This window comes from Scyliorhinus canicula, chromosome 21 (assembly GCF_902713615.1).
Source record: "Scyliorhinus canicula chromosome 21, sScyCan1.1, whole genome shotgun sequence".
In the NCBI taxonomy this organism is placed as follows: Eukaryota; Metazoa; Chordata; class Chondrichthyes; order Carcharhiniformes; family Scyliorhinidae; genus Scyliorhinus; species Scyliorhinus canicula.
This window is the reverse complement of record NC_052166.1, coordinates 67,707,788-67,735,538: the sequence shown is the minus strand read 5'-3', so window position 1 is coordinate 67,735,538 and position 27,751 is coordinate 67,707,788. Positions and strand designations below refer to the sequence as shown.

At 52.0% G+C, this 27,751-nt stretch overlaps 1 protein-coding gene across 3 annotated transcripts; it reads right to left on the bottom strand.

Annotated features, from left to right (window-relative positions):
* Positions 1–733: 733 nt before the first annotated feature.
* On the bottom strand, positions 734–27,751 carry asb6 (ankyrin repeat and SOCS box containing 6). Of its 3 annotated transcripts, none has more exons than XM_038782520.1 (4): positions 27,624–27,751; positions 4,534–4,709; positions 3,174–3,349; positions 734–957 (listed from the first exon to the last, which is right to left on the bottom strand). In XM_038782520.1, exons 2-4 carry the CDS (start codon positions 4,653–4,655, stop codon positions 749–751), a joined length of 507 nt encoding a protein of 168 aa, XP_038638448.1. In that variant the 5' UTR covers positions 4,656–4,709; positions 27,624–27,751; the 3' UTR covers positions 734–748. The 3 variants fall into 3 exon arrangements, with proteins under 3 accessions (XP_038638448.1, XP_038638447.1, XP_038638449.1); XM_038782519.1 differs by lacking the exon at positions 27,624–27,751 and adding an exon at positions 5,662–5,719; XM_038782521.1 differs by lacking the exon at positions 27,624–27,751 and adding an exon at positions 5,041–5,405.

The window sequence follows — 27,751 nt, the reverse complement described above, 5'->3', positions numbered from 1 at the left end:
TACAAACTTTTCTAAAGCATCCTTGTTACTGCCACTGGTTTACCGTCCAACACCCGACAATTTGCTTTCATATGCCCTGTCTTATGGTAGTAGAAGCATACTGGTTTCTTTACATCACTTTTATCCTCTATATTATCATTTTCTTTGACTAGAACAACTTCAGTCACTCTCAAGTACTCCCACGAGTGACTTCTTACGTTTGCTATTTTTCATCTCTATCCATACTGATTCTGCGTCTTGACCTGTACAATTAAGGTCAACTCTCACTATTGTATTGTCATCCTTAATGAACGGAGCTATCTTTTCCCAGCTTCCTGCCCTTCCACAATGTCAAGTATATGTTGAATGTTCCGGTTCCAGCTTTTTTACATAGGAACAAGGAGCAGAAGTGGGCAATTCAGCCCTTCGAGCCTGCTCTGCCATTCAATCAGATCATGCTTGGTCTTTTTTTAGGCATTGATTGAGGGACAAATATTGGGGAGAACTTCCTCGCCCTTCCATCAAATAATGGCCATTAATGGGATCTTTAATGTTCAGCCCAGACAACAGTCAGAGACCAGGTTTAGTATCGCCGCTGAAAGATATTGGGCGGGATTCTCCGGCGTCCGGGAGTTTCCCGACGGCGCGGGGCTGCCCCACCGGCCGAGGTAACGGAGAATCCCGCCGGCGGGTCGAGGCAGAAAAGTGGCGCGGCGGGGCGGAGAATCCAGCTCATCATTTCTGTACTGCACTGGGAGTGCCAGCTGCCTTATGGGTGAGGCTGCCTGTGAGGTGCAAAAGTGAACCCAGGCAGTGATGTGCTTGGATAGTTTAGAATTGAATTCAGAGCAGTTCCTAAGGCCTTTCTTACCCGGTCCCTCTTGTTGATGTCCGCTCCATGCCGAACGAGCAGTTCCACCACATCGGGCTGATTGCGCAAGACTGCCACATGCAAGGCTGTGTAATATGTGACAGGATCTACGGAGAAGACAACACAGTCACATCATTGCTGGAGGAGACCCACCAGACAGAACCAGTCAACAACGCACAGTTCACCTAGTGTACACCACCAGACAGAACCAGTCAACAACGCACAGCTCACCTAGTACTGTATACACCACTAGACAGAGCCAGTCAACAACACACAGCTCACCTAGTGTACACCACCAGACAGAGCCAGTCAACACACAGCTCACCTAGTATACACCACCCAGACAGAGCCAGTCAACGCACAGCTCACCCAGTGTACCCCACCAGACAGAGCCAGTCAACGCACAGCTCACCCAGTGTACCCCACCAGACAGAGCCAGTCAACACACAGCTCACCTAGTATACACCACCCAGACAGAGCCAGTCAACGCACAGCTCACCTAGTATACACCACCCAGACAGAGCCAGTCAACACACAGCTCACCTAGTATACACCACCCAGACAGAGCCAGTCAACACACAGCTCACCTAGTGTACACCACCAGACAGAGCCAGTCAACAACACACAGCTCACCTAGTATACACCACCCAGACAGAGCCAGTCAACACACAGCTCACCTAGTATACACCACCCAGACAGAGCCAGTCAACAACACACAGCTCACCCAGCGTACCCCACCAGACAGAGCTAGTCAACAACACAGCTCACCCAGCGTACCCCACCAGACAGAGCCAGTCAACAACACACAGCTCACCCAGCGTACCCCACCAGACAGAGCCAGTCAACAACACACAGCTCACCCAGCGTACCCCACCCAGACAGAGCCAGTCAACGCACAGCTCACCTAGTGTACACCACCCAGACAGAGCCAGTCAACACACAGCTCACCAAGTATACACCACCCAGACAGAGCTAGTCAACACACAGCTCACCTAGTGTACCTCACCAAACAGAGCTAGTCAACACACAGCTCACCTAGTGTACCTCACCAAACAGAGCTAGTCAACAACACACAGCTCACCCAGTGTACACCACCAGAACCAGTCAACAACGCACAGCTCACCCAGTGTACCCCACCCAGACAGAGCCAGTCAACACACAGCTCACCCAGCGTACCCCACCCAGACAGAGCCAGTCAACAACGCACAGCTCACCCAGTGTACATCACCAGACAGAGCCAGTCAACAACACACAGCTCACCCAGCGTACCCCACCCAGACAGAGCCAGTCAACAACACACAGCTCACCCAGCGTACCCCACCCAGACAGAGCCAGTCGACACACAGCTCACCCAGCGTACCCCACCTAGACAGAGATAGTCGACACAGGGAAAATGTGCAAACTCCACACGGACAGTGATCCGGGGTCGGGATCAAACCTGGTTCATTTTTTTTTTTTTTTTTTTAATTTAGATTACCCAATTATTTTTTTCCAATTAAGGGGCAATTTAGTATGGCCAATCCACTTACTCTGCACATTTTTTTTTTGGGTTGTGGGGGCGAAACCCACGCAGACACGGGGAGAATGTGCAAACTCCACACAGACAGTGACCCAGGGCCGGGATTCGAACCTGGGACCTCAGCGCCGTGACGCGGTTGTGCTAACCACTAGGCCACCGTGCTGCCCCCCAAACCTGGTTCATAATCTTCATTAGAACTGTCCCAATGAAAGGTTATCGAACGTGAAACATTAATTTTAATTTTCTCTCCACAGACACTGCCAGACCTGCACCTTTTTTTTGTTATCAATCAGATTTCCAGCTTCCACGGTATTTTGCTCTTGTGCAGAGGGACATGTTGATAGGATGGGTTGAGGACAGGAGGGTGGGCAGGAGGCTTGCAGGCAGCAGAAATACTAATGAGGAGCAGTTGGGTTAAATGGCCTGATTGCGTTATCTACAGTCTGGGTAATTCTGTGCAAAGAAACAGAGTCAATGAGCTGCACTCCCCCCCCCCCCCCCCCCCCCCCCCCGATGATACAAACCTTCCCCTCCTCCCCGCCCCGATGATACAAACCTTCCCCACCACCCCCCGCCTGATGATACAAACCTTCCCCGCCCCCCCGCCTGATGATACAAACCTTCCCCACCCCCCCCCGCCTGATGATACAAACCTTCCCCACCCCCCCGCCTGATGATACAGACCTTCCCCTGCCCCCCGATGATACAAACCTCCCCCCCCCCCCCCCCGATGATACAAACCTTCCCCTTGCCCCCCCCCCCCCCGATGATACAAACCTTCCCCACCCCCCCGATGATACAAACCTTCGAAGTTGAGGTCAGCTCCATGCAGCAGTAGCTTCTCGGCAGCACTGACCAGTCCAGCCTCAGACACTTTCAACAGTGAGTAACTGGCAGCTTCTTGGTAGAAGTCGGATTGTGACTCTCTCTCCAGCAGTTCCAGCAGAGCTCGGGGGTCTGGTGCACTCACAGGGCCCTCACTGCAACCAGACAAACATTAACAGGAGCTGGCAGTCAGAGTCAATCTCAAACAACCTACAGATACCTGGACAGGGTCTGTGTCTCTCTGATGTCAGATACTGAAGCTCACCTCGACTCCCTAATTGCGGGCCGAGGGGACAGGAGGCCATTCAGGCCGTTAGGCATGTTCCACCATTCAATACAATCATAACTGATCCACCCTTCAATCCATCAGTTCGGTATAGGGTTCAGAATATTCAATATCCTCCTTCCCAACAGTGCGGCACTCCCTCAGTACTGACCCTCTGACAGTGCAGCACTCCCTCAGTACTGACCCTCTGACAGTGCAGCACCCTCAGTACTGACCCTCTGACAGTGCAGCACTCCCTCAGTACTGACCCTCTGACAGTACGGCACTCCCTCAGTACTGACCCTCTGACAGTGCAGCATTCCCTCAGTACTGACCCTCTGACAGTGCAGCACTCCCTCAGTACTGACCCTCTGACAGTGCGGCACTCCCTCAGTACTGACCCTCTGACAGTGCAGCACTCCCTCAGTACTGACCCTCTGACAGTGCAGCACTCCCTCAGTACTGACCCTCTGACAGTGCAGCACTCCCTCAGTACTGACCCTCTGACAGTGCGGCACTCCCTCAGTACTGACCCTCTGACAGTGCAGCACTCCCTCAGTACTGACCCTCGGACAGTGCGGCACTCCCTCAGTACTGACTCTCTGACAGTGCGGCACTCCCTCAGTACTGGCCCTCTGACAGTGCGGCACTCCCTCAGTACTGACCCTCTGACAGTGCGGCACTCCCTCAGTACTGACCCTCTGACAGTGCGGCACTCCCTCAGTACTGGCCCTCTGACAGTGCGGCACTCCCTCAGTACTGGCCCTCCAACAGTGCAATGTTCTCCAGAGCCAACGAGGAGAATTATTTGAAGGAAATGGAGTTGTGAAAGGTTTAATGAAGTTTAGGACAGACTGGTGCCGAGAGAACATGGAGTTACTGGATCTTTTCTTTTGAAAAGTTAATGAATAGGATTTGACAGTTACTTGGTCCAGCAGGCCCTTATTGCCCATTGCTAATTGCCCTCAGGCCACATTACTGTTCTGGAATCCATGTGGTGATTGTAAATGATCAGAAAGCCCCTTCCCCAAACCCCCACAGGCATAAAGTTACTGGTGAATTTGTCTCTCTCACCTGCCTGAGCTTCCATCGCTGGCCCCTCTGCTTGCCTCATGTAACCCTGCGACCCTGAGAATTTCATCAACCAACGGCTGATACTCGAAGATGATGCGGCGGAATCCATGCAGGTAAGGCATAGCTTTCCCACTTTCACTGAGATGCAGCTAACTTAAAGCACATCCTCTGTGGAGCTGAAACAGGGAGCAACATGAGCAACTGAGAGCAACATGAGCAATTGAGAGCAAGATACACATTCAAGGGAGCAATTTAGAAACATAGAGCGTGCCTGGTAGGAAAAGATTCCGATGCAACCAGCTCACCCCATACTTGGGCCAGATACCTTGAGTATTACAATATCCACTCCCCACTCCACCATGCATCATCTGTGGGCGAGGCAGGACAACCGATACAAAGATAGGACATTTAGCAGCAATAATCCCCCCTCAACTGTACATGGTTAAAATGAGTCGAGGAGGAGGTTTGAGCATTGAGGAATATCTTTGATACAAGGTGATCTCTTGCCTCAGCCAGTAACCTCTTTCCACCGGAAGGAGTTCAGTGGATTAGTCTTCTCCGCACACTGGCTTGTTCCTCAAGTTCACTATTTTCTGGGAAAAGAACCAGCTCCTGAAATGTCACTTCGATTTGTGACCCAAGATCGTGGAGCCCTGGTCCTCCCTGCCAGAGTTAGTTACACCTTAGTTTTCAGGAGATCTCCAAGCCCCTGGCTGACTTTACAAAGCACAGCAGCTGCAGAGTCACCAGAAACAACTGTCTGACCTTCCATAAAGGTTCAGGGCGGTAAGGAGCAGAGGAGGAGGAGCTGCAGAGGGGTAAACATTGGAGCACCCCCTCCCCGAGGAAATGAGGTCAGTCCAGCCCAGCCCATCCCAGCAGAACCCAACCCAGCAGAACCCAACCCAGCAGAGCCCAACCTAGCAGAGCTTATCCCAGCAGAGGCCATCCCAGCCCAGCAGAGGCCATCCCAGCCCAGCAGAGCCCAGCCCAGCCCAGCCCAGCCCAGCAATCTGAACATCGTGCGAGCAGTGGGGTGGGGGGGTATTAACGGTGCGAACTTTTTGAGATGGGGGGTGGGGGTATGGGGGGGGGGGGGGGGGGGGAACACCGCTGCACCAAACTCACCTCCACCACCGGAAGCGCGGTGTCTAAATGCCGCCGGGCGGAGGCACATCCGGCGGCCCCGGGAGGAAGGTTCCGGCTTCTTGGTTCCCCGGCGGATAATATTCCCCCCCGGGGAAAGAGAGGCTGGTCACAAGTCACACTGACCCCTGGACCTCCAAATCCCAACTCTGAACCCCTAAATCCCAAACTCTGACCCCTAAATCCCAACTCTGATCCCCCCAAATGCCAACTGTGAACCCCTGAACTCCAAATTCAGAAACCCATCTCTCAAGCCCCTGAACCACAAACCATTCAACCCCAAATACTGAAACCCCCAAATTCTGAACCCCACACACAGAACCCCAACTCTGAATTCCCAAGCCCTGAACCCCAAACACTGAGCCCCCAAACACTCAACCCTGAACCCCGGGACTCTGACCTCCCCTCAATCCCCAACTCTGACCCCCCCTATATCCCCAAACTCTGACCCCCTAAATCCCCAAACTCTGACCCCCTAAATCCCCAAACTCTGACCCCCTAAATCCCCAAACTCTGACCCCCTAAATCCCCAAACTCTGACCCCCTAAATCCCCAAACTCTGACCCCCTAAATCCCCAAACTCTGACCCCCCCTAAATCCCCAAACTCTGACCCCCTAAATCCCCAAACTCTGACCCCCCAAACTCTGACCCCCTAAATCCCCAAACTCTGACCCCCCCTAAATCCCCAAACTCTGACCCCCTAAATCCCAAACTCTGACCCCCCAAACTCTGACCCCCTAAATCCCCAAACTCTGACCCCCCAAACTCTGACCCCCTAAATCCCCAAACTCTGACACACACTAAATCCCCAAACTCTGACCCCCTAAATCCCCAAACTCTGACCCCCTAAATCCCCAAACTCTGACCCCCTAAATCCCCAAACTCTGACCCACCTAAATCCCCAAACTCTGACCCCCTAAATCCCCAAACTCTGACCCCCTAAATCCCCAAACTCTGACCCCCTAAATCCCCAAACTCTGACCCCCTAAATCCCCAAACTCTGACCCCTAAATCATCAAACTCTGACCCCCTAAATCCCCAAACTCTGACCCCTAACCCCCCAAACTCTTACCCCCTAAATCCTCAAACTCTGACCCCCCAAAATCCTCAAACTCTGACCCCCCAAATCCTCAAACTCTGACCCCCCCTAAGTCCCCAAACTCTGACCCCCCTAAATCCCCCAACTATGACCCCCTAAATCCCCAAACTCTGACCCCCTAAATCCCCAAACTCTGACCCCCTAAATTCCCAAATTCTGACCCCCTAAATCCTCAAACTCTGACCCCCTAAATCCCCAAACTCTGACCCCCTAAATCCTCAAACTCTGACCCCCTAAATCCTCAAACTCTGACCCCCCCAACTCCCCAAACTCTGACCCCCCTAAATTCCCCAATCTCTGACCCCCCTAAATCCCCCAACTATGACCCCCTATATCACCAAACACTGACCCCCCTAAATCCACAGCTCTGACCCCCCCTATATCCCCAAACTCTGACACCCTAAATCTCCAAACTCTGACCCCCTAAATCCCCAAACTCTGACCCCCACAAATCCTCAAACTCTGACCCCCCCTAAGTCCCCAAATTCTGACGACCCCTAAATACCCCAACTATGACCCCTTAAATCCTCAAACTCTGACCCCCTAAATCCCCAAACTCTGACCCCCTAAATTCCCAAACTCTGACCCCCTAAATCCTCAAACTCTGACCCCCTAAATCCTCAAACTCTGACCCCCTAAATCCTCAAACTCTGACCCCCTATATCCCCAAACTCTGACCCCCCTAAATCCACAACTCTGACACCCCTAAATCCCCCAACTATGACCCCCTAAATCCTCAAACTCTGACCCCCTATATCCCCAAACCCTGACACCCTAAATCCCCAAACTCTGACCCCCTAAATCCCCAAACCCTGACACCCTAAATCCCCAAACTCTGACCCCCTAAATCCTCAACTCTGAACCCCCTAAATCCCCCAACTCTGACCCCCTATTCCCCAAACTCTGACCCCCTAAATCCCCAAACTCTGACCCCCTAAATCCCCAAACTCTGACCCCCCAAAATCCTCAAACTCTGACCCCCCTAAATCCTCAAACTCTGACCCCCTAAATCCCCCAACTATGACCCCCTAAATCCCCAAACTCTGACCCCCTAAATCCCCAAACTCTGACCCCCCCCCAAAATCCTCAACTCTGACCCCCCTAAATCCTCAAACTCTGACCCCCTAAATCCCCCAACTATGACCCCCTAATCCTCAAACTCTGACCCCCTAAATCCCCAAACTCTGAACCCCCTAAATCCTCAAACTCTGACTCACCCTAAGTCCCCAAACGCTGACCCCCCTAAATCCCCCAACTATGACCCCCTAAATCCTCAACTCTGACCCCCTAAATCCCCAACTCTGACCCCCTAAGTCCCCAAAACTCTGACCCCCCCTATATCACCAAACTCTGACCCCCCTAAATCCACAGCTCTGACCCCCCGTAAATCCCCAAACTCAGACCCCCCCTAAATCCCCCAACTATGACCCCCGAAATCCTCAAACTCTGACCCCCTATATCCCCAAACTCTGTCCCTCTAAATCCCCAAACTCTGACCCCCCTAAATCCCCAAACTCAGACCCCCCCTAAATCCCCCAACTATGACCCCCGAAATCCTCAAACTCTGACCCCCTATATCCCCAACTCTGTCCCTCTAAATCCCCAAAACTCTGACCCCCCTAAATCCCCAAACTCTGACCCCCTAATCCCCAAACTCTGACCCCCTAAATCCCCAAACACCAACCCCCTAAATCCCCAAACTCCAAACCCCCTAGATCCCCTATTCTGACCTCCCTAAATCCCCAAACTCTGACCCCCTAATCCCCAAACTCTAACCCCCTAAATCCCCAAAACCTGACACCCTAAATCCCCAAACTCTGACCCCCTAAATCCTCAACTCTGAACCCCCTAAATGCCCCCACTCTGACCCCCTATTCCCCAAACTCTGACCCCCTATTCCCCAAACTCTGACCCCCTAAATCCCCAACTCTGACCCCCAAATCCGCAAACTCTGACCCCCCTAATCCTCAAACTCTGACCCCCTAATCCCCCAACTATGACCCCCTAAAATCCTCAAACTCTGACCCCCTAAATCCCCAAACTCTGACCCCCTAAATCCTCCAAACTCTGACCCCCCCTAAGTCCCCAAACTCTGACCCCCCTAAATCCCCAACTATGACCCCCTAAATCCTCAAACTCTGACCCCCTAAGTCCCCAAACTCCGACCCCCCTATATCCCCAAACTCTGACCCCCCTAAATCCCCAAACTCTGACCCCCCTAAATCCCCAAACTCTGACCCCCCGTAAATCCCCAAACTCTGACCCCCTAAATCCCCCAACTATGACCCCCTAAATCCTCAAACTCTGACCCCCTAAATCCCCAAACTCTGACCCCCTAAATCCTCAAACTCTGACCCCCCCTAAGTCCCCAAACTCAGACCCCCCTAAATCCCCCAACTATGACCCCCTAAATCCTCAAACTCTGACCCCCTATATCCCCAAACTCTGTCCCTCTAAATCCCCAAACTCTGACCCCCTAAATCCCCCAACTATGACCCCCTAAATCCACAAACTCTGACCCCATAAATCCTCAAACTCTGACCCCTCCTAAGTTCCCAAACGTTGACCCCCCCTAAATGCCCAAACTCAGACAACCCACCTAAATCCTCAAACTCTGACCCCCCCTCTAAATCCCCAAACTCTGACCCCCTAAATCCCCAAACTCAGACCCCCCTCCTAAATCCCCAAACTCTGACACCCGAAATCCTCAAACTCTGACCCCCTAAGTCCCCAAACTCTGACCCCCCCTATATCCCCAAACTCTGACCCCCCTAAATCCCCAAACTCTGACCCCCCTAAATCCCCAAACTCTGACCCCCCCTAAACCCACAACTCTGACCCCCTAAATCCCCAAACTCAGACCCCCCCCTAAATCTCCAAACTCCGAACCCCCTAAATCCCCAACTCTGACCTCCCTAAATCCCCAAACTCTGACCCCCTAAATCCCCAAACTCTGACACCCTAAATCCTCAAACTCTGACCCCCTAAGTCCCCAAACTCTGACCCCCCCTATATCCCCAAACTCTGACCCCCCTAAATCCCCAAACTCTGACCCCCCCTAAACCCACAACTCTGACCCCCTAAATCCCCAAACTCAGACCCCCCCTAAATCTCCAAACTCCGAATCCCCTAAATCCCCAACTCTGACCTCCCTAAATCCCCAAACTCTGACCCCCCTAAATCCACAGCTCTGACCCCCCGTAAATCCCCAAACTCTGACCCCCTAAATCCCCAAACTCAGACCTCCATTAAATCCCCCAACTATGACCCCCTAAATCCTCAAACTCTGACCCCCCCTAAGTTCCCAAACTTTGACCCCCCTAAATGCCCAAACTCAGACACCCCCCCCGAAATCCTCAAACTCTGACCCCCCCTAAATCCACAACTCTGACCCCCCCCTCTAAATCCCCAAACTCTGACACCCTAAATCCTCAAACTCTGACCCCCCTAAATCCCCAAACTCTGACCCCCCCTAAACCCACAACTCTGACCCCCTAAATCCCCAAACTCAGACCCCCCCTAAATCTCCAAACTCCGAACCCCCTTAATCCCCAACTCTGACCTCCCTAAATCCCCAAATTCTGACCCCCTAAATCCCCAAACTCTGACCCCCCTAAACCCACAACTCTGACCCCCTAAATCCCCAAACTCAGACCCCCCCTAAATCTCCAAACTCCGAACCCCCTAAATCCCCAACTCTGACCTCCCTAAAATCCCCAAACTCTGACCCCCTAAATCCCCAAACTCTGAACCCCTAAATCCCCATCTCTGACCCCCTAAATCCCCAAACTCTGACCCTCTAAATCCCCAAACTCTGACCCCCTAAATCCCCATCTCTGACCCCCTAAATCCCCAAACTCTGACCCTCTAAATGCCCAAACTCTGACCCCCCATCCCCAAACTCTGCCCTCCTAAATCCCCAAACTCTGACCCCCTAAACCTCCAAACTCTGACCCCCTAAATCCCCAAACTCTGCCCCCCTAAATCCCCAACTCTGAACCCCTAAATCCCCAAACTCTGAACCCCTAAATCCCCATCTCTGACCCCCTAAATCCCCAAACACCAAACCCCCTAAATCCCCAAACTCTGACCCCCTAAATTCCCCAAACTCTGACCCCCTAAATCCCCAAACCCTGAACCCTCTAAATCCCCAAACTCTGACCCCCTAAATCCCCAAACTCTGACCCCCCAAATTCCCAAACGCTTAACCCCTTAAATCCCCAAACTCTGACCCTCTAAATGCCAAACTCTGACCCCCCCCATCCCCAAACTCTGCCCCCCCTAAATCCCCAAACTCTGACCCCCTAAATCCCCAAACTCTGACTCCCTAAATCCCCAAACCCTGACCCTCTAAATCCCCAAACTCTGACCCCCTAAATCCCCAAACTCTGACCCCCCAAATTCCCAAACTCTGACCCCCTAAATCCCCAAACTCCGACCCCCTAATCCCCAACTCTGACCTCCCTAAATCCCCAAACTCTGACCCCCTAATCCACAAACTCTGACCCCCTATATCCCCAATCTCTGACCCCCTAAATCCCGAAACTCTGACCCCCTAAATCCTCAAACTCTGACCCCCTAAATCCTCAAACTCTGACCCGCCCTAAGTCCCCAAACTCTGACCCCCCCTAAATCCCCAAACTCTGACCCCCTAAATCCTCAAACTCTGACCCCCTAAATCCCTAAACTCTGACCCCCTAAATCCTCAAACTCTGACCCCCTAAATCCTCAAACTCTGACCCCCCTTATATCCCCAAACTCTGACCCCCCTAAATCCACAGCTCTGACCCCCCTAAATCCACAGCTCTGACCCCCCGTAAATTCCCAATCTCAGACCCCCCTAAATCCCCCAACTATGACCCACTATTTCCCCAAACTCTGACCCCCCTAAATCCACAACTCTGACCCCCCCTAAATCCCAAATCTCTGACCCCCTTTCAATCCCCAATCTCTGACCCTCTAAATCCCCAAACTCTGACCCCCTAAATCCCCAAACTCTGACCCCCCAAATTCCCAAACTCTGACTCCCTAAATCCCCAAACCCTGACCCTCTAAATCCCCAAACTCTGACCCCCTAAATCCCCAAACTCTGACCCCCTAAATTCCCCAACTCTGACCTCCCTAAATCCCCAAACTCTGACCCCCCTAAAATCACAAACTCCTGACCCCTCTATACCCCAATTCTCTGTACCCCCTAAATCCCGAAAACTCTGACCCCCTAAATCCTCAAACTCTTGACCCCCTAAAATCCTCAAACTCTGACCCGCCCTAAGTCCCCAAACTCTGACCCCCCCTAAATCCCAAACTCGGACCCCCTAAATCCTCAAAAACTCTGACCCCCTAATCCCTAAACTCTGACCCACTAAATCCTCAAACTCTGACCCCCTAAATCCTCAAACTCCTGACCCCCTTAGTATCCCCAAACTCTGACCCCCCTAAATCCACAGCTCTGACCCCCCTAAGAATCCACAGCTGCTGACCCCCGTAAAATTCCCAATCTCAGCACCCCCCTAAATCCCCAACTATGACCCCCTATTTCCCACAAACTCCTGACCCCCTAAATCCCCAAACTCTGACCCCCCTAAATCCCAAATCTCTGACCCCCTTTCAATCCCCAATCTCTGACCCCCCTAAATCCCCAAACTCTGACCCCCCCCTAAATCCCCAAACTCTGACCCCCTAAATCCCCAAACCCTGACCCTCTAAATCCCCAAACTCTGACCCCCTAAATCCCCAAACTCTGACCCCCCCCAAATTCCCAAACGCTTAACCACTTAAATCCCCAAACTCTGACCCTCTAAATCCCCAAACTCTGACCCTCTAAATGCCCAAACTCTGACCCCCCATCCCCAAACTCTGCCCCCCCTAAATCCCCAAACTCTGACCCCCCCTATATCCCCAATCTCTGACCCCCTAAATCCCGAAACTCTGACCCCCTAAATCCCCCAACTATGACCCCCTAAATCCTTAAACTCTGACCCCCTAAGTCCCCAAACTCTGACCCCCCCTAAATCCCCAAACTCTGACCCCCCTAAATCCACAGCTCTGACCCCCCATAAATCCCCAAACTCAGACCCCCCCATAAATCCCCAAACTCAGACCCCTCCTAAATCCCCCAACTATGACCCCCCCTAAATCCCCAAACTCTGATCCCCCCTATTTCCCCAAACTCTGACCCCACTAAATCCACAACTCTGACCCCCCCTAAATCCCCAAACTCTGGACCCCTAAATCCCCAATCTCTGACCCCCCTAAATCCCCAATGTCTGACCCCCCTAAATCCCCAAACTCTGACCCCCCTAAATCCCCAAACTCTGACCCCCCTAAACCCACAACTCTGACCCCCCCCAAATCCCCAAACTCAGACCCCCTAAATCCCCAAACTCCGAACCCCCTAAATCCCCAAACTCTGACCCCCTAAATCCCCAAACTCTGACCCCCTAAATCCCGAAACTCTGACCCCCTAAATCCTCAAACTCTGACCCCCTAAAATCCTCCAACTATGACCCCCTAAATCCCCAAACTCTGACCCCATAAATCCTCAAACTCTGACCCCCTAAATCCCCAAACTCTGACCCCCTAAATCCTCAAACTCTGACCCCCTAAATCCTCAAACTCTGACCCCCTAAGTCCCCAAACTCTGACCCCCCCTATATCCCCAAACTCTGACCCCCCTAAATCCACAGCTCTGACCCCCGTAAATTCCCAAACTCAGACCCCCCCATAAATCCCCAAACTCAGACCCCCCCTAAATCCCCCAACTATGACCCCCTATTTCCCCAAACTCTGACCCCCCTAAATCCACAACTCTGACACCCCCTAAATCCCCAAACTCTGACCCCCTTTCAATCCCCAATCTCTGACCCCCTAAATCCTCAAACTCTGACCCCCCCTAAGTCCCCAAACTCTGACCCCCTAAATCCCCAAACTCTGACCCCCTAAATCCCCAAACTCTGACCCCCTAAATCCCCAAACTCTGACCCCCCCTAAATCCCCAAACTCTGACCCCCTAAATCCCCAAACTCTGACCCCCTAAATCCCCAAACTCTGACCCCCCCTAAGTCCCCAAACTCTGACCCCCTAAATCCCCAAACTCTGACCCCCTAAATCCCCAAACTCTGACCCCCCCTAAATCCCCAAACTCTGACCCCCTAAATCCTCAAACTCTGACCCCCCCTAAATCCCCCAACTATGACCCCCTATTTCCCCAAACTCTGACCCCCCTAAATCCACAACTCTGACACCCCCTAAATCCCCAATCTCTGACCCCCTTTCAATCCCCAATCTCTGACCCCCTAAATCCTCAAACTCTGACCCCCCCTAAGTCCCCAAACTCTGACCCCCCCTAAGTCCCCAAACTCTGACCCCCTAAATCCCCAAACTCTGACCCCCTAAATCCCCAAACTCTGACCCCCCCTAAGTCCCCAAACTCTGACCCCCTAAATCCCCAAACTCTGACCCCCTAAATCCCCAAACTCTGACCCCCTAAATCCCCAAACTCTGACCCCCCCTAAATCCCCAAACTCTGACCCCCTAAATCCTCAAACTCTGACCCCCTAAATCCCCAAACTCAGACCCCCCCTAAATCCCCCAACTATGACCCCCTATTTCCCCAAACTCTGACCCCCCTAAATCCACAACTCTGACACCCCCTAAATCCCCAATCTCTGACCCCCTTTCAATCCCCAATCTCTGACCCCCTAAATCCTCAAACTCTGACCCCCCTAAGTCCCCAAACTCTGACCCCCTAAATCCCCAAACTCTGACCCCCTAAATCCCCAAACTCTGACCCCCCCTAAATCCCCAAACTCTGACCCCCTAAATCCTCAAACTCTGACCCCCCCTAAGTTCCCAAACTTTGACCCCCCCTAAATGCCCAAACTCAGACCCCCCCCTAAATCCCCAAACTCTGACCCCCTAAATCCCCAAACTCTGACCCCCTAAATCCCCAAACTCTGACCCCCTAAATCCCCAAACTCTGACCCCCCCTAAATCCCCAAACTCTGACGACCTAAATCCCCAAACTCAGACCCCCCTCCTAAATCCCCAAACTCTGACACCCTAAATCCCCAAACTCTGACCCCCCTAAATCCTCAAACTCTGACCCCCCCTAAATCCACAACTCTGACCCCCTAACTCCCCAAACTCTGACCCCCTAAATCCCCAAACTCAGACCCCCCCTCCTAAATCCCCAAACTCTGACCCCCTAAATCCACAAACTCTGACCCCCTATATCCCCAAACTCTGACCCCCTAAATCCTCAAACTCTGACCCCCCCAAATTCCCAAACTCTGACCCCCCTAAATCCCCAAACTCTGACCCCCTAAATCCGCAAACTCTGACCCCCCCAAATCCCAAAAATCTGACCCCCCAAAATCCCCAAACTCTGACCCCCCAAATTCCCAAACTCTGACCCCCCCTAAATCCCCCAACTATGACCCCCTGAGTCCCCAAACTCTGACCCCCCGAAATCCCCCAACACTGACCCCCTAAATCCTCAAAGTCTGACCCCCCTAATTCCCCAAACTCTGACCCCCTAAATCCCCAAACTCTGACCCCCTAAATCCTCAAACTGTGATCCCCTAAATCCCCAAAGTCTGAACCCCTAGATCCACAAACTCTGAACCCCTAGATCCACAACCGCTTAACCCCCTAAATTCCCAACTCTGAATTCTCAAACTCTCAATCCCTGAACCCCAAACGCTGAACCCCTAAACTCATAAACCCCATAAACCCAAACTCAGAACCTCTGAACCCCAAAACTCTGGACCCCCAATCTCTTGAACCCTAGACCCTGAACCCCAAATTCTGAACCCCAAATTCTTGAACCCTAGACTCTGAACACCAAACCCTAAACCCTTACCTGTGAACTCCCAATCACTGAAACCCCAATCACTGAACCCCCAAAATCAGAACTCTGAACCCTAGACACCAAACTCTGAATCCTCAAGCTGCACCTCCACCGTCATCTCCACCGTCATCCACACCTGCTCCCACATTATTACTCCCACCGTCACCCACACCGTCACCCCACCGTCATCTCCACCGTCACCACCACTGTCATCCCCCCCCCCCCACCGTCAGCTCCACCGTCACCCCCATTATTACCCCCGCCGTCACCCACATCGTCATCTCCACCGTCATCTCCACCATCACCCCCACCACCCCCCCCCCAACAGTCACCTCCGCCGTCACCCCCACTGTCACCCCCACTGTCACCCCTGCCGTCACCCTCACCCCCAATGTCACCCTCAATGTCCGAGGGGGGATTGTTTGCTAGCGCAGTTGGGGAGGTTTTAAACTAATGTGCCGGGGGATGGGGACCTAGGCAAGGGGTCAGAGACAGAGGGAGCAAGGACAAAAACAAAAGGTAGAAAAGTGAATAAGAAAAGTGATAGGTGGAGAAACCAAGGACAAAATTCAAACAGGGCAGCAGAGAAAAATATTGGGAGCAAGACAAACATTGTGAAAAAGGCAAACTTAAAGGCTCTGTGCCTTAATGCACGGAGCATTTGCAATAAAGTGGATGAACTAATCACGCAGATAGATACAAATGGGTCTGATATAATTGGGATTACAGAGACATGGCTGCAGGGTGACCAGGGATGGGAACTGAATGTCCCAGGGTTCTCAGTATTTAGGAATGACAGGCAGAAAGGAAAATGTGGTGGTGTGGCACTGCTGGTTAAAGAGGAAATGAACACAATAGTGAGAAAGGAATATTAGCTCTGACAATGTGGAGTATGTTTGGGTAGAGTTGAGAAATATCAAGGGGCAAAAAACATCATTGGGTGTCACATATAGACCCCCAAACTGCAGTGGTGAGGTTGGGAATGGCATTAAACAGGAAATTAGAGATGCATGTAACAAGGGAATATCGGTGATCATGGGCGATTTTAATCTGATGTGGAGATGCCGGCGTTGGACTGGGGTGAGCACAGTAAGAAGTCTTACAACACCAGGTTAAAGTCCAACACGTTTGTTTCGAATCACTAGCTTTCGGAGCACTGCTCCTTCCTCAGGTGAATCTGCACATAGATTGGGCAAATCAAATTAGCCTCAATGCCGTAGAGGAGGAATTCCTGGAGTGTATACGGGATGGTTTTCTTGACCAATATGTGGAGGAGCCAACTAGAGAGCAGGCCATCTTAGACTGGGTACTGTGTAATGAGAAGGGAATCATTGCCAATCTGGCTGTACGAGACCCCTTAGGGATGAGCGACCATAACATGATAGACTATTTTATCAAGGTGGAGAGTGAAATAGTTGATTTGGAGACTAGGGTGCTGAATATCAATAAAGGGAACTATGACAATATGAGGCATGTGTTGGCCTTAATAGATTGGGGAGAGTTACTTAAAGGGATGACAGTGGATAGACAATGACAAACATTCAAGGAACGCATGGAGGAACTACAGCAACTGTTCATTCCTGTCTGGCACAAAAGCAAAATGGGTAAGAGGGCAAATCCATGGCTTACAAAGGAAATTAGGAATAGTATCCAATCCAAGGAAGAAGCATACATATTGCCCAAGAAAATAATAGGTCTGAGGATTGGGGGCAGTTTAGATTCAGCAAAGAAGGACCAATGTACTGATTAAGAAGGGGAAAGTGCAGTATGAAAGGAAGCTTGCAGGGAACATAAAGACTGACACTAAGAGTTTCTATAGATAGGAGAAGAGAAAGAGATTGGTAAAGAGAAATGTAGACCCCCTACAGACAGAAACAGGAGAATGCATAATAAGGGACAAAGAAATGGCTGAGCAATTGAATACATACTTTAGTTCTGTCTTCACAATTAGGACACAAATCAGAACCCAAAAATGTTGGAGAATGAAATGAAATGAAATGAAAATTCATTGAAATTCAATGAAATGAAAGGTTTAGTGAGAGGGAAGAACTGAGGGAGATCAACATTAGTAGAGAAATGTTGCTGGGAAAACTGATGAGATTGAAGGTGGATAAATCCCCAGGGCTTGAGAATCTGCATCCCAGAGTGTTTAAGGAGGTGGCTCTGGAAATAGTGGGCGTATTGGTGGTCATCTTCCGGGATTCTATAGACTCTGGAAATATCCCTGCAGATTGGAGGGTAGCTAATGTCACTCCGATATTCAAAAAGGGAGGGAGACAGAAAACAGGGAATTATAGACCAGGAAGCCTAACATTGGTAGTGGGGAAATGCATGAATCCATTATCAAGGACTTCATAGCGGAACATTTAGAAAGCAGTGGCAGGGTCAGTCAGAGTCAGCATGGATTTATGAAGGGAAAATCATGCTTGACAAATCTGTTGGAATTCTTTGAAGATGTAACCAGTACAGTTGACAAGGGGGAGCCAGTCGATGTGGTATATTTGTACTTTCAGAAGCCGTTTGACAAAGTTCCGCATAAGAGATTATTGTGCAAAGTTAAAGCGCATGGGATTGGGGGAAATGTATTGAGGTGGATAGAAAACTGGTTGGCAGAGAGGAAACAAAGGGTAGGGATTAATGGGTCCTTTTCAAATTGGCAGGCAGTAACCAGCGGGGTACCACAGGGATCGGTGCTGGGACCCCAGCTATTCACAATATATATTAATGATTTGGATGAGGGAACAAAATGTAATATCTCAAAGTTTGCAGATGATACCAAATTAGGTGGGAGGGTGAATTGTGACGAGGATGCAGGGATCCTACAGCAAGATCTGGACAGGTTGGGCGAGTGGGCAAATCAATGACAGATGCAGTATCATTTGGATAAGTGTGAGGTTATTCACTTTAGAAGCAAAAACAGGAAGGCAGATTACTACCTGAATGGTTGTAAATTGGGAGAGGGGAGTGTGCAGTGGGACCTGGGTGTCCTTGTGCACCAGTCGCTGAAGGTCAGCATGCAGGTGCAGCAGGCGGTAAAGAAGGCTAATGGTATGTTGGCCTTCATTGCGAGAGGTTTCCAGTACAGGAGTAGGGATGTGTTGTTGCAATTGTACAGGGCCTTGGTGAGGCCACACGTAGAATATTAGAATATTATGTGCAGTTTCGGTCTCCTTCTCTGAGGAAGGATGTTCTTGCTTTCGAGGGAGAGCAGCTGAAGGTTTACCAGACTGATTCCAGGGATGGCTGGACTGACATATGAGGAGAGATTGACTTGGTTGGGATTGTCCTCGCTGGCGTTCAGAAGAATGAGGGGGATCTCATGGAGGCTTATAAAATTCTAACGCGACTAGACAGGGTAGATGCAGGAAAGAAGTTACCAATGATGGGTGTGTCCAGAACCAGGGGTCCCAGCCTGAGGATTCAGGGTAAACCATTTTGGACGGAGATAAGGAGACATTTCTTCACACAAAGAGTGGTGAGCCTGTGGAATTCATTACCACAGGAAGTAGTTGATGCTAAAACATTGAATATATTCAAGAGGCGGCTTGATATAGCACTTGGGGAGAATGGGATCAAAGGCTATGGGGAAACAGCAGGATTAGGCTATTGAGTTGGATGATCAGCCATGACCGTGATGAATGGCAGAGCAGGTTCGAAGGGCCAAAAGGCCTCCTCCTGCTCCTATCTTCCAGGTACTGACTCTCTGACAGTGCAGCACTCCCTCAGTACTGACCCTCTGACAGTGTAGCGCTCCCTCAGTACTGACCCTCTGACAGTGCAGCACTCCCTCAGTACTGACCCTCTGACAGTGCGGCACTCCCTCAGTACTGACCCTCTGACAGTACGGCACTCCCTCAGTACTGACCCTCTGTCAGTGCGGCACTCCCTCAGTACTGACCCTCTGACAGTGTGGCACTCCCTCAGTACTGACCCTCTGACAGTGCAGCACTCCCTCAGTACTGACCCTCTGACAGTGCAGCACTCCCTCAGTACTGACCCTCTGACAGTGCAGCACTCCCTCAGTACTGACCCTCTGACAGTGCGGCACTCCCTCAGTACTGACCCTCTGACAGTGCGGCACTCCCTCAGTACTGACCCTCTGTCAGTGCGGCACTCCCTCAGTACTGACCCTCTGACAGTGTGGCACTCCCTCAGTACTGACCCTCTGACAGTGCAGCACTCCCTCAGTACTGACCCTCTGACAGTGCAGCACTCCCTCAGTACTGACCCTCTGACAGTGCAGCACTCCCTCAGTACTGACCCTCTGACAGTGCGGCACTCCCTCAGTACTGACCCTCTGACAGTGCGGCACTCCCTCAGTACTGACCCTCTGACAGTGCGGCACTCCCTCAGTACTGACCCTCTGACAGTGCAGCACTCCCTCAGTACTGACCCTCTGACAGTGCGGCCCTCCCTCAGTACTGACCCTCTGACAGTGCAGCACTCCCTCAGTACTGACCCTCCGACAGTGCAGCATTCCCTCAGTGCTGACCCTCTGACAGTGCGGCACTCCCTCAGTACTGACCCTCCGACAGTGCGGCACTCCCTCAGTACTGACCCTCTGACAGTGCATCACTCCCTCAGTTCTGACCCTCTGACAGTGCGGCACTCCCTCATTACTGACCCTCTGACAGTGCGGCACTCCCTCAGTACTGACCCTCTGACAATGCAGCACTCCCTCAGTACTGACCCTCTGACAGTGCGGCACCCCCTCAGTACTGACCCTCTGACAGTGCAGTACTCCCTCAGTACTGACCCTCTGACAGTGCAGCACTACCTCAGTACTGACCCTCTGACAGTGCAGCACTCCCTCAGTACCAACCCTCTGATAGTGCAGCACTCTCTCAGTACTGACCCCCTGACAGTGCAGCACTCCCTCAGTACTGACCCTCTGACACTGCGGCACTCCCTCAGTACTGACCCTCTGACAGTGCAGCACTCCCTCAGTACTGACCCTCTGACAGTGCGGCACTCCCTCAGTACTGACCCTCTGACAGTGCAGCGCTCCCTCAGTACTGACCCTCTGACAGTGCGGCACTCCCTCAGTACTGACTCTCTGACAGTGCAGCGCTCCCTCAGTACTGACCCTCTGACAGTGCGGCACTCCCTCAGTACTGACCCTCTGACAGTGCGGCACTCCCTCAGTACTGACCCTCTGACAGTGCGGCACTCCCTCAGTACTGACCCTCTGACAGTGCGGCACTCCCTCAGTACTGACCCTCTGACAGTGCAGAACTCCCTCAGTACTGACCCTCTGACAGTGCGGCACTCCCTCAGTACTGACCCTCTGACAGTGCGGCACTCCCTCAGTACTGACCCTCTGACAGTGCGGCGCTCCCTCAGTACTGACCCTCTGACAGTGCGGCACTCCCTCAGTACTGACCCTCTGACAGTGCAGCACTCCCTCAGTACTGACCCTTTGACAGTGCGGCACTCCCTCAGTACTGACCCTCTGACAGTGCGGCACTCCCTCAGTACTGACCGTCTGACAGTGCGGCACTCCCTCAGTACTGACCCTCTGACAGTGCGGCACTCCCTCAGTACTGACCCTCTGACAGTGCAGCACTCCCTCAGTACTGACCCTCTGACAGTGCAGCACTCCCTCAGTACTGACCCTCTGACAGTGCAGCACTCCCTCAGTACTGACCCTCTGACAGTGCGGCACTCCCTCAGTACTGACCCTCTGACAGTGCGGCACTCCCTCAGTACTGACCCTCTGACAGTGCGGCACTCCCTCAGTACTGACCCTCTGACAGTGCGGCACTCCCTCAGTACTGACCCTCTGACAGTGCGGCACTCCCTCAGTACTGACCCTCTGACAGTGCAGCACTCCCTCAGTACTGACCCTCTGACAGTGCGGCCCTCCCTCAGTACTGACCCTCTGACAGTGCAGCACTCCCTCAGTACTGACCCTCCGACAGTGCAGCATTCCCTCAGTACTGACCCTCCGACAGTGCGGCACTCCCTCAGTACTGACCCTCCGACAGTGCGGCACTCCCTCAGTACTGACCCTCTGACAGTGCGGCACTCCCTCAGTACTGACCCTCTGACAGTGCAGAACTCCCTCAGTACTGACCCTCTGACAGTGCGGCACTCCCTCAGTACTGACCCTCTGACAGTGCGGCACTCCCTCAGTACTGACCCTCTGACAGTGCGGCGCTCCCTCAGTACTGACCCTCTGACAGTGCGGCACTCCCTCAGTACTGACCCTCTGACAGTGCAGCACTCCCTCAGTACTGACCCTTTGACAGTGCGGCACTCCCTCAGTACTGACCCTCTGACAGTGCGGCACTCCCTCAGTACTGACCGTCTGACAGTGCGGCACTCCCTCAGTACTGACCCTCTGACAGTGCGGCACTCCCTCAGTACTGACCCTCTGACAGTGCAGCACTCCCTCAGTACTGACCCTCTGACAGTGCAGCACTCCCTCAGTACTGACCCTCTGACAGTGCAGCACTCCCTCAGTACTGACCCTCTGACAGTGCGGCACTCCCTCAGTACTGACCCTCTGACAGTGCGGCACTCCCTCAGTACTGACCCTCTGACAGTGCGGCACTCCCTCAGTACTGACCCTCTGACAGTGCGGCACTCCCTCAGTACTGACCCTCTGACAGTGCGGCACTCCCTCAGTACTGACCCTCTGACAGTGCAGCACTCCCTCAGTACTGACCCTCTGACAGTGCGGCCCTCCCTCAGTACTGACCCTCTGACAGTGCAGCACTCCCTCAGTACTGACCCTCCGACAGTGCAGCATTCCCTCAGTACTGACCCTCCGACAGTGCGGCACTCCCTCAGTACTGACCCTCCGACAGTGCGGCACTCCCTCAGTACTGACCCTCTGACAGTGCATCACTCCCTCAGTTCTGACCCTCTGACAGTGCGGCACTCCCTCATTACTGACCCTCTGACAGTGCGGCACTCCCTCAGTACTGACCCTCTGACAATGCAGCACTCCCTCAGTACTGACCCTCTGACAGTGCGGCACTCCCTCAGTACTGACCCTCTGACAGTGCAGTACTCCCTCAGTACTGACCCTCTGACAGTGCGGCACTCCCTCAGTACTGACCCTCTGACAGTGCGGCACTCCCTCAGTACTGACCCTCTGACAGTGCAGAACTCCCTCAGTACTGACCCTCTGACAGTGCGGCACTCCCTCAGTACTGACCCTCTGACAGTGCGGCACTCCCTCAGTACTGACCCTCTGACAGTGCGGCACTCCCTCAGTACTGACCCTCTGACAGTGCGGCACTCCCTCAGTACTGACCCTCTGACAGTGCAGCACTCCCTCAGTACTGACCCTTTGACAGTGCGGCACTCCCTCAGTACTGACCCTCTGACAGTGCGGCACTCCCTCAGTACTGACCGTCTGACAGTGCGGCACTCCCTCAGTACTGACCCTCTGACAGTGCGGCACTCCCTCAGTACTGACCCTCTGACAGTGCAGCACTCCCTCAGTACTGACCCTCTGACAGTGCAGCACTCCCTCAGTACTGACCCTCTGACAGTGCAGCACTCCCTCAGTACTGACCCTCTGACAGTGCGGCACTCCCTCAGTACTGACCCTCTGACAGTGCGGCACTCCCTCAGTACTGACCCTCTGACAGTGCAGCACTCCCTCAGTACTGACCCTCTGACAGTGCGGCACTCCCTCAGTACTGACCCTCTGACAGTGCGGCACTCCCTCAGTACGGACCCTCTGACAGTGCAGAACTCCCTCAGTACTGACCCTCTGACAGTGCGGCACTCCCTCAGTACTGACCCTCTGACAGTGCGGCACTCCCTCAGTACTGACCCTCTGACAGTGCGGCACTCCCTCAGTACTGACCCTCTGACAGTGCGGCACTCCCTCAGTACTGACCCTCTGACAGTGCAGCACTCCCTCAGTACTGACCCTTTGACAGTGCGGCACTCCCTCAGTACTGACCCTCTGACAGTGCGGCACTCCCTCAGTACTGACCGTCTGACAGTGCGGCACTCCCTCAGTACTGACCCTCTGACAGTGCGGCACTCCCTCAGTACTGACCCTCTGACAGTGCAGCACTCCCTCAGTACTGACCCTCTGACAGTGCAGCACTCCCTCAGTACTGACCCTCTGACAGTGCAGCACTCCCTCAGTACTGACCCTCTGACAGTGCGGCACTCCCTCAGTACTGACCCTCTGACAGTGCGGCACTCCCTCAGTACTGACCCTCTGACAGTGCAGCACTCCCTCAGTACTGACCCTCTGACAGTGCAGCACTCCCTCAGTACTGACCCTCTGACAGTGCGGCACTCCCTCAGTACTGACCCTCTAACAGTGCAGCACTCCCTCAGTACTGACCCTCTGACAGTGCAGCACTCCCTCAGTACTGACCCTCTGACAGTGCGGCACTCCCTCAGTACTGACCCTCTGACAGTGCGGCACTCCCTCAGTACTGACCCTCTGACAGTGCGGCACTCCAGGACTCAGTGCTGCGTTGTGCGTGTCAATCTCGGCTTTTTGCTCACATTTCTGGAGTGGACCTGAACCCAGAATCTTCGGATTTGGAGTTGACGAGCTGTCAGCTGACCTGTGACCTGATGCTTCAGCTGTGATTGCGTTTTCTAAATGTGAGTTTCCCGGATCCTCACAATGGCAATTTTCCACGTGTGGTTCACTCTCTCGCAAGTCACATTTCCGACAGATGGTGTCACTGTTGTCCCACCGATGCTGTGGGATTTGTTCCGGGAAACAAAAAAAGTTCTGAGTTGCAAACTTTTCAGTCTCAGTGCGGTTTGTCTGATCTGCTTACGCACGGGGTGAGATTGGAGCTCCCAGGTTTCTGATGGTCTGGACCTGTCTGCCGAGCCTGGTCTCTCACTCATCACTAAACCCTCTGAACATCACACAGGCAGAGTCTGGTTAGAGTGCCAAGAAATACATCGATGGGGGGGGGGGGGGGGGGTGCTGGGGGGGCACGGGGGGGGGGGGGGGGGGGAGAGGGGGGGGGCTGGGGGGGCACCAGGGGGGGGAGCGTTAAAATCTTTCCAACAAAAAATATTTTAAAAACATTAAAAATGTCGATGTCTGGATGTTCTCTGTTGCCAAGCTAGTTATGTTCGTTCATGCTGCCCCCGCGCCCTTTTTATCTCCTCGTCTATTTTGCGTTTCCATCCTTTTGTCCTCGCCCTGCATCGTTCTCTCTTTTCTTTCTCTGTACCTTTCCCTTTCTGCCTGTCGTTTCTCAGTTTCTCTCATTCTGGTTGCCCCTCTGCCTATGTCTCAATCTTCCTGTCTTGTGGTGAATGTACTTCATGTAATTCACACTGTATAGCATTGTGTCCCTGTGGGCTCTGTCTGTGAGCCGTTGCGCGGCTCTGCCCACAGGGGGAGATGAGGAGCTTGTACAGGGCTCCACCCTCGGCTCCGCCCATGGCTCCTCCCACTACCGGAAGTATAAAGCGCTGCAGCCTTGTGAGCCTGCCCTCAGTTCTTCTGGTCGCAGGCAGGCTCAGTTGTAAATCTATTAAAACCACAGTTTACTTCCTATCGTGTCTCGAGTGAATTGATGGTCACATCATAGAACATAGAACATTACAACACAGTACGGGCCCTTCGGCCCTCAATGTTACCCCGACCTGTGAAACCATCTGAAGCCTCTCTGACCTACACTATTCCATTTTCATCCCTATGTCTATCCAGTGACCACTTAAATGCCCTTAAATTTGGAGAGTCTACTACTGTTGCAGGCAGGGCGTTCCACACCCCTACTACTCTCTGAGTAAAGAAACTGCCTCTAACATCTGTCCTATATCTACCACCCCTCAATTTAAAGCTATGTCCCCTCGTGTTGGTCATCACCATCCGAGGAAAAAGACTCTCACTGTCCACCCTATCTAACCCTCTGACTATCTTATATGTCTCTATTAAGTCATCTCTCAGCCTTCCCCTCTCTAACGAAAACAACCTCAAGTCCCTAAGCCTTTCCTCGTAAGATCTTCCCTCCATACCAGGCAACATCCTAGTAAATCTCCTCTGAACCCTTTCCAAAGCTTCCACATCCTTCCTATAATGTGGTGACCAGAACTGCACGCAGTACTCCAAGTGCGGCCGCACCAGAGTTTTGTACAGCTGCAGCATGACCTCGTGGCTCCAAAACTCAATCCCCCTACTGATAAAGGCTAGCACACCTAATGCCTTCTTAACAGCCCTATTAACCTGGGTGGCAACTTTCAGGGATTTATGTACCTGGATGCCGAGATCTCTCTGTTCATCTACACTACCAAGAATCTTGCCATTAGCCCAGTACTCTGCATTCCTGTTACTCCTTCCAAAGTGAACCACCTCACACTTTTCCACATTAAACTCCATCTGCCACCTCTCAGCCCAGCTCTGCAGCTTATCTATGTCCCTCTGTAACCTATAACATCCTTCAGCACTATCCACAACTCCACCGACCTTCGTGTCATCTGCAAATTTACTAACCCATCCTTCTACACCCTCTTCCAGGTCATTTATAAAAATGACAAACAGCAGTGGCCCCAAAACAGATCCTTGCGGTACACCACTAGTAACTGAACTCCAGGATGAACATTTGCCATCAACCACCACCCTCTGTCTTCTTTCAGCTAGCCAATTACTGATCCAAACCGCTAAATCACCTTCAATCCCATACTTCCATATTTTCTGCAATAGCCTACCGTGGGGAACCTTATCAAACTCCTTACTGAAATCCATATACACCACATCAACCGCTTTACCCTCATCCACCTGTTTGGTCACCTTCTCAAAAAACTCAATAAAGTTTGTGAGGCATGACCTACCCTTCACAAAACCGTGTTGAGTATCGCTAATCAACTTGTTCTTTTCAAGATGATTATAAACCCTATATCTTATAACCTTTTCCAACATTTTACCCACAACCGAAGTAAGGCTCACAGGTCTATAATTACCAGGGTTGTCTCTACTCCCCTTCTTGAACAAGGGACAACATTTGCTATCCTCCAGTCTTCCGGCACTATTCCTGTCGACAAAGACGACATAAAGATCAAGGACAAAGGCTCTGCAATCTCCTCCCTGGCTTCCCAGAGAATCCTAGGATAAATCCCATCTGGCCCAGGGGACTTATCTATTTTTACACTTTCCAAAATTGCTAACACCTCCTCCTTGTGAACCTCAATCCCATCTAACCTGGTCGACTGTACCTAAGTATTCTCCTCGACAACATTGTCTTTCTCCAGTGTAAACACTGACGAAAAATATCCATTTAACGCTTCCCCTATCTCCTCTGATTCCATACACAACTTTCCACTACTATCCTTGATTGGCCCTAATCTTACTCTAGTCATTCTTTTGTTCCTGATATACCTATAGAAAGCCTCAGGGTTTTCTTTGATCCTATCTGCCAATGACTTTTCGTGTCCTCTCCTCGCTCTTCTTAACTCTCCCTTTAGGTCCTTCCTGGCTAACTTGTAACTCTCAAGTGCCCTAACTGAGCCTTCATGTCTCATCCTAACATAAGCTTTCTTTTTCCTCTTGACAATGCTTCAACTTCCTTAGTAAACCACGGTTCCCTTGCTCGACAACTTCCCCCCTGCCTGACAGGTACATACTTATCAAGGACACGCAGTAGCTGTTCCTTGAAAAAGCTCCACATTTCGATTGTACCCATCCCCTGCAGTTTCCTTCCCCATCCTATACATCCTAAATCTTGCCGAATAGCATCATAATTGCCTTTCCCCCAGCTATAATTCTTGCCTTGCGGTATATACCTATCCCTGCCCATCACTAAAGTAAACCTAACGGAATTGTGATCACTATCACCAAAGTGCTCACCTACATCTAAATCTAACACCTGGCCGGGTTCATTACCCAGTACCAAATCCAATGTGGCCTCACCCCTTGTTGGCCTGTCTAAATACTGTGTCAGAAAACCCTCCTGCACACACTGCACAAAAACTGACCCATCTATAGTACTCGAACTATAGTATTTCCAGTCAATATTTGGAAAGTTAAAGTCCCCCATAACAACTACCCTGTTACTCTTGCTCCTCTTGCTGGCTGTCTTCCTTTCCCTCCGGACATCTCACTCTCTCTTCATGACTTTGTCTGATTCCCCTCTTCTCTCTCGTTCTGTCTCTCCTTCTTTCCCTCCTTCAGTGT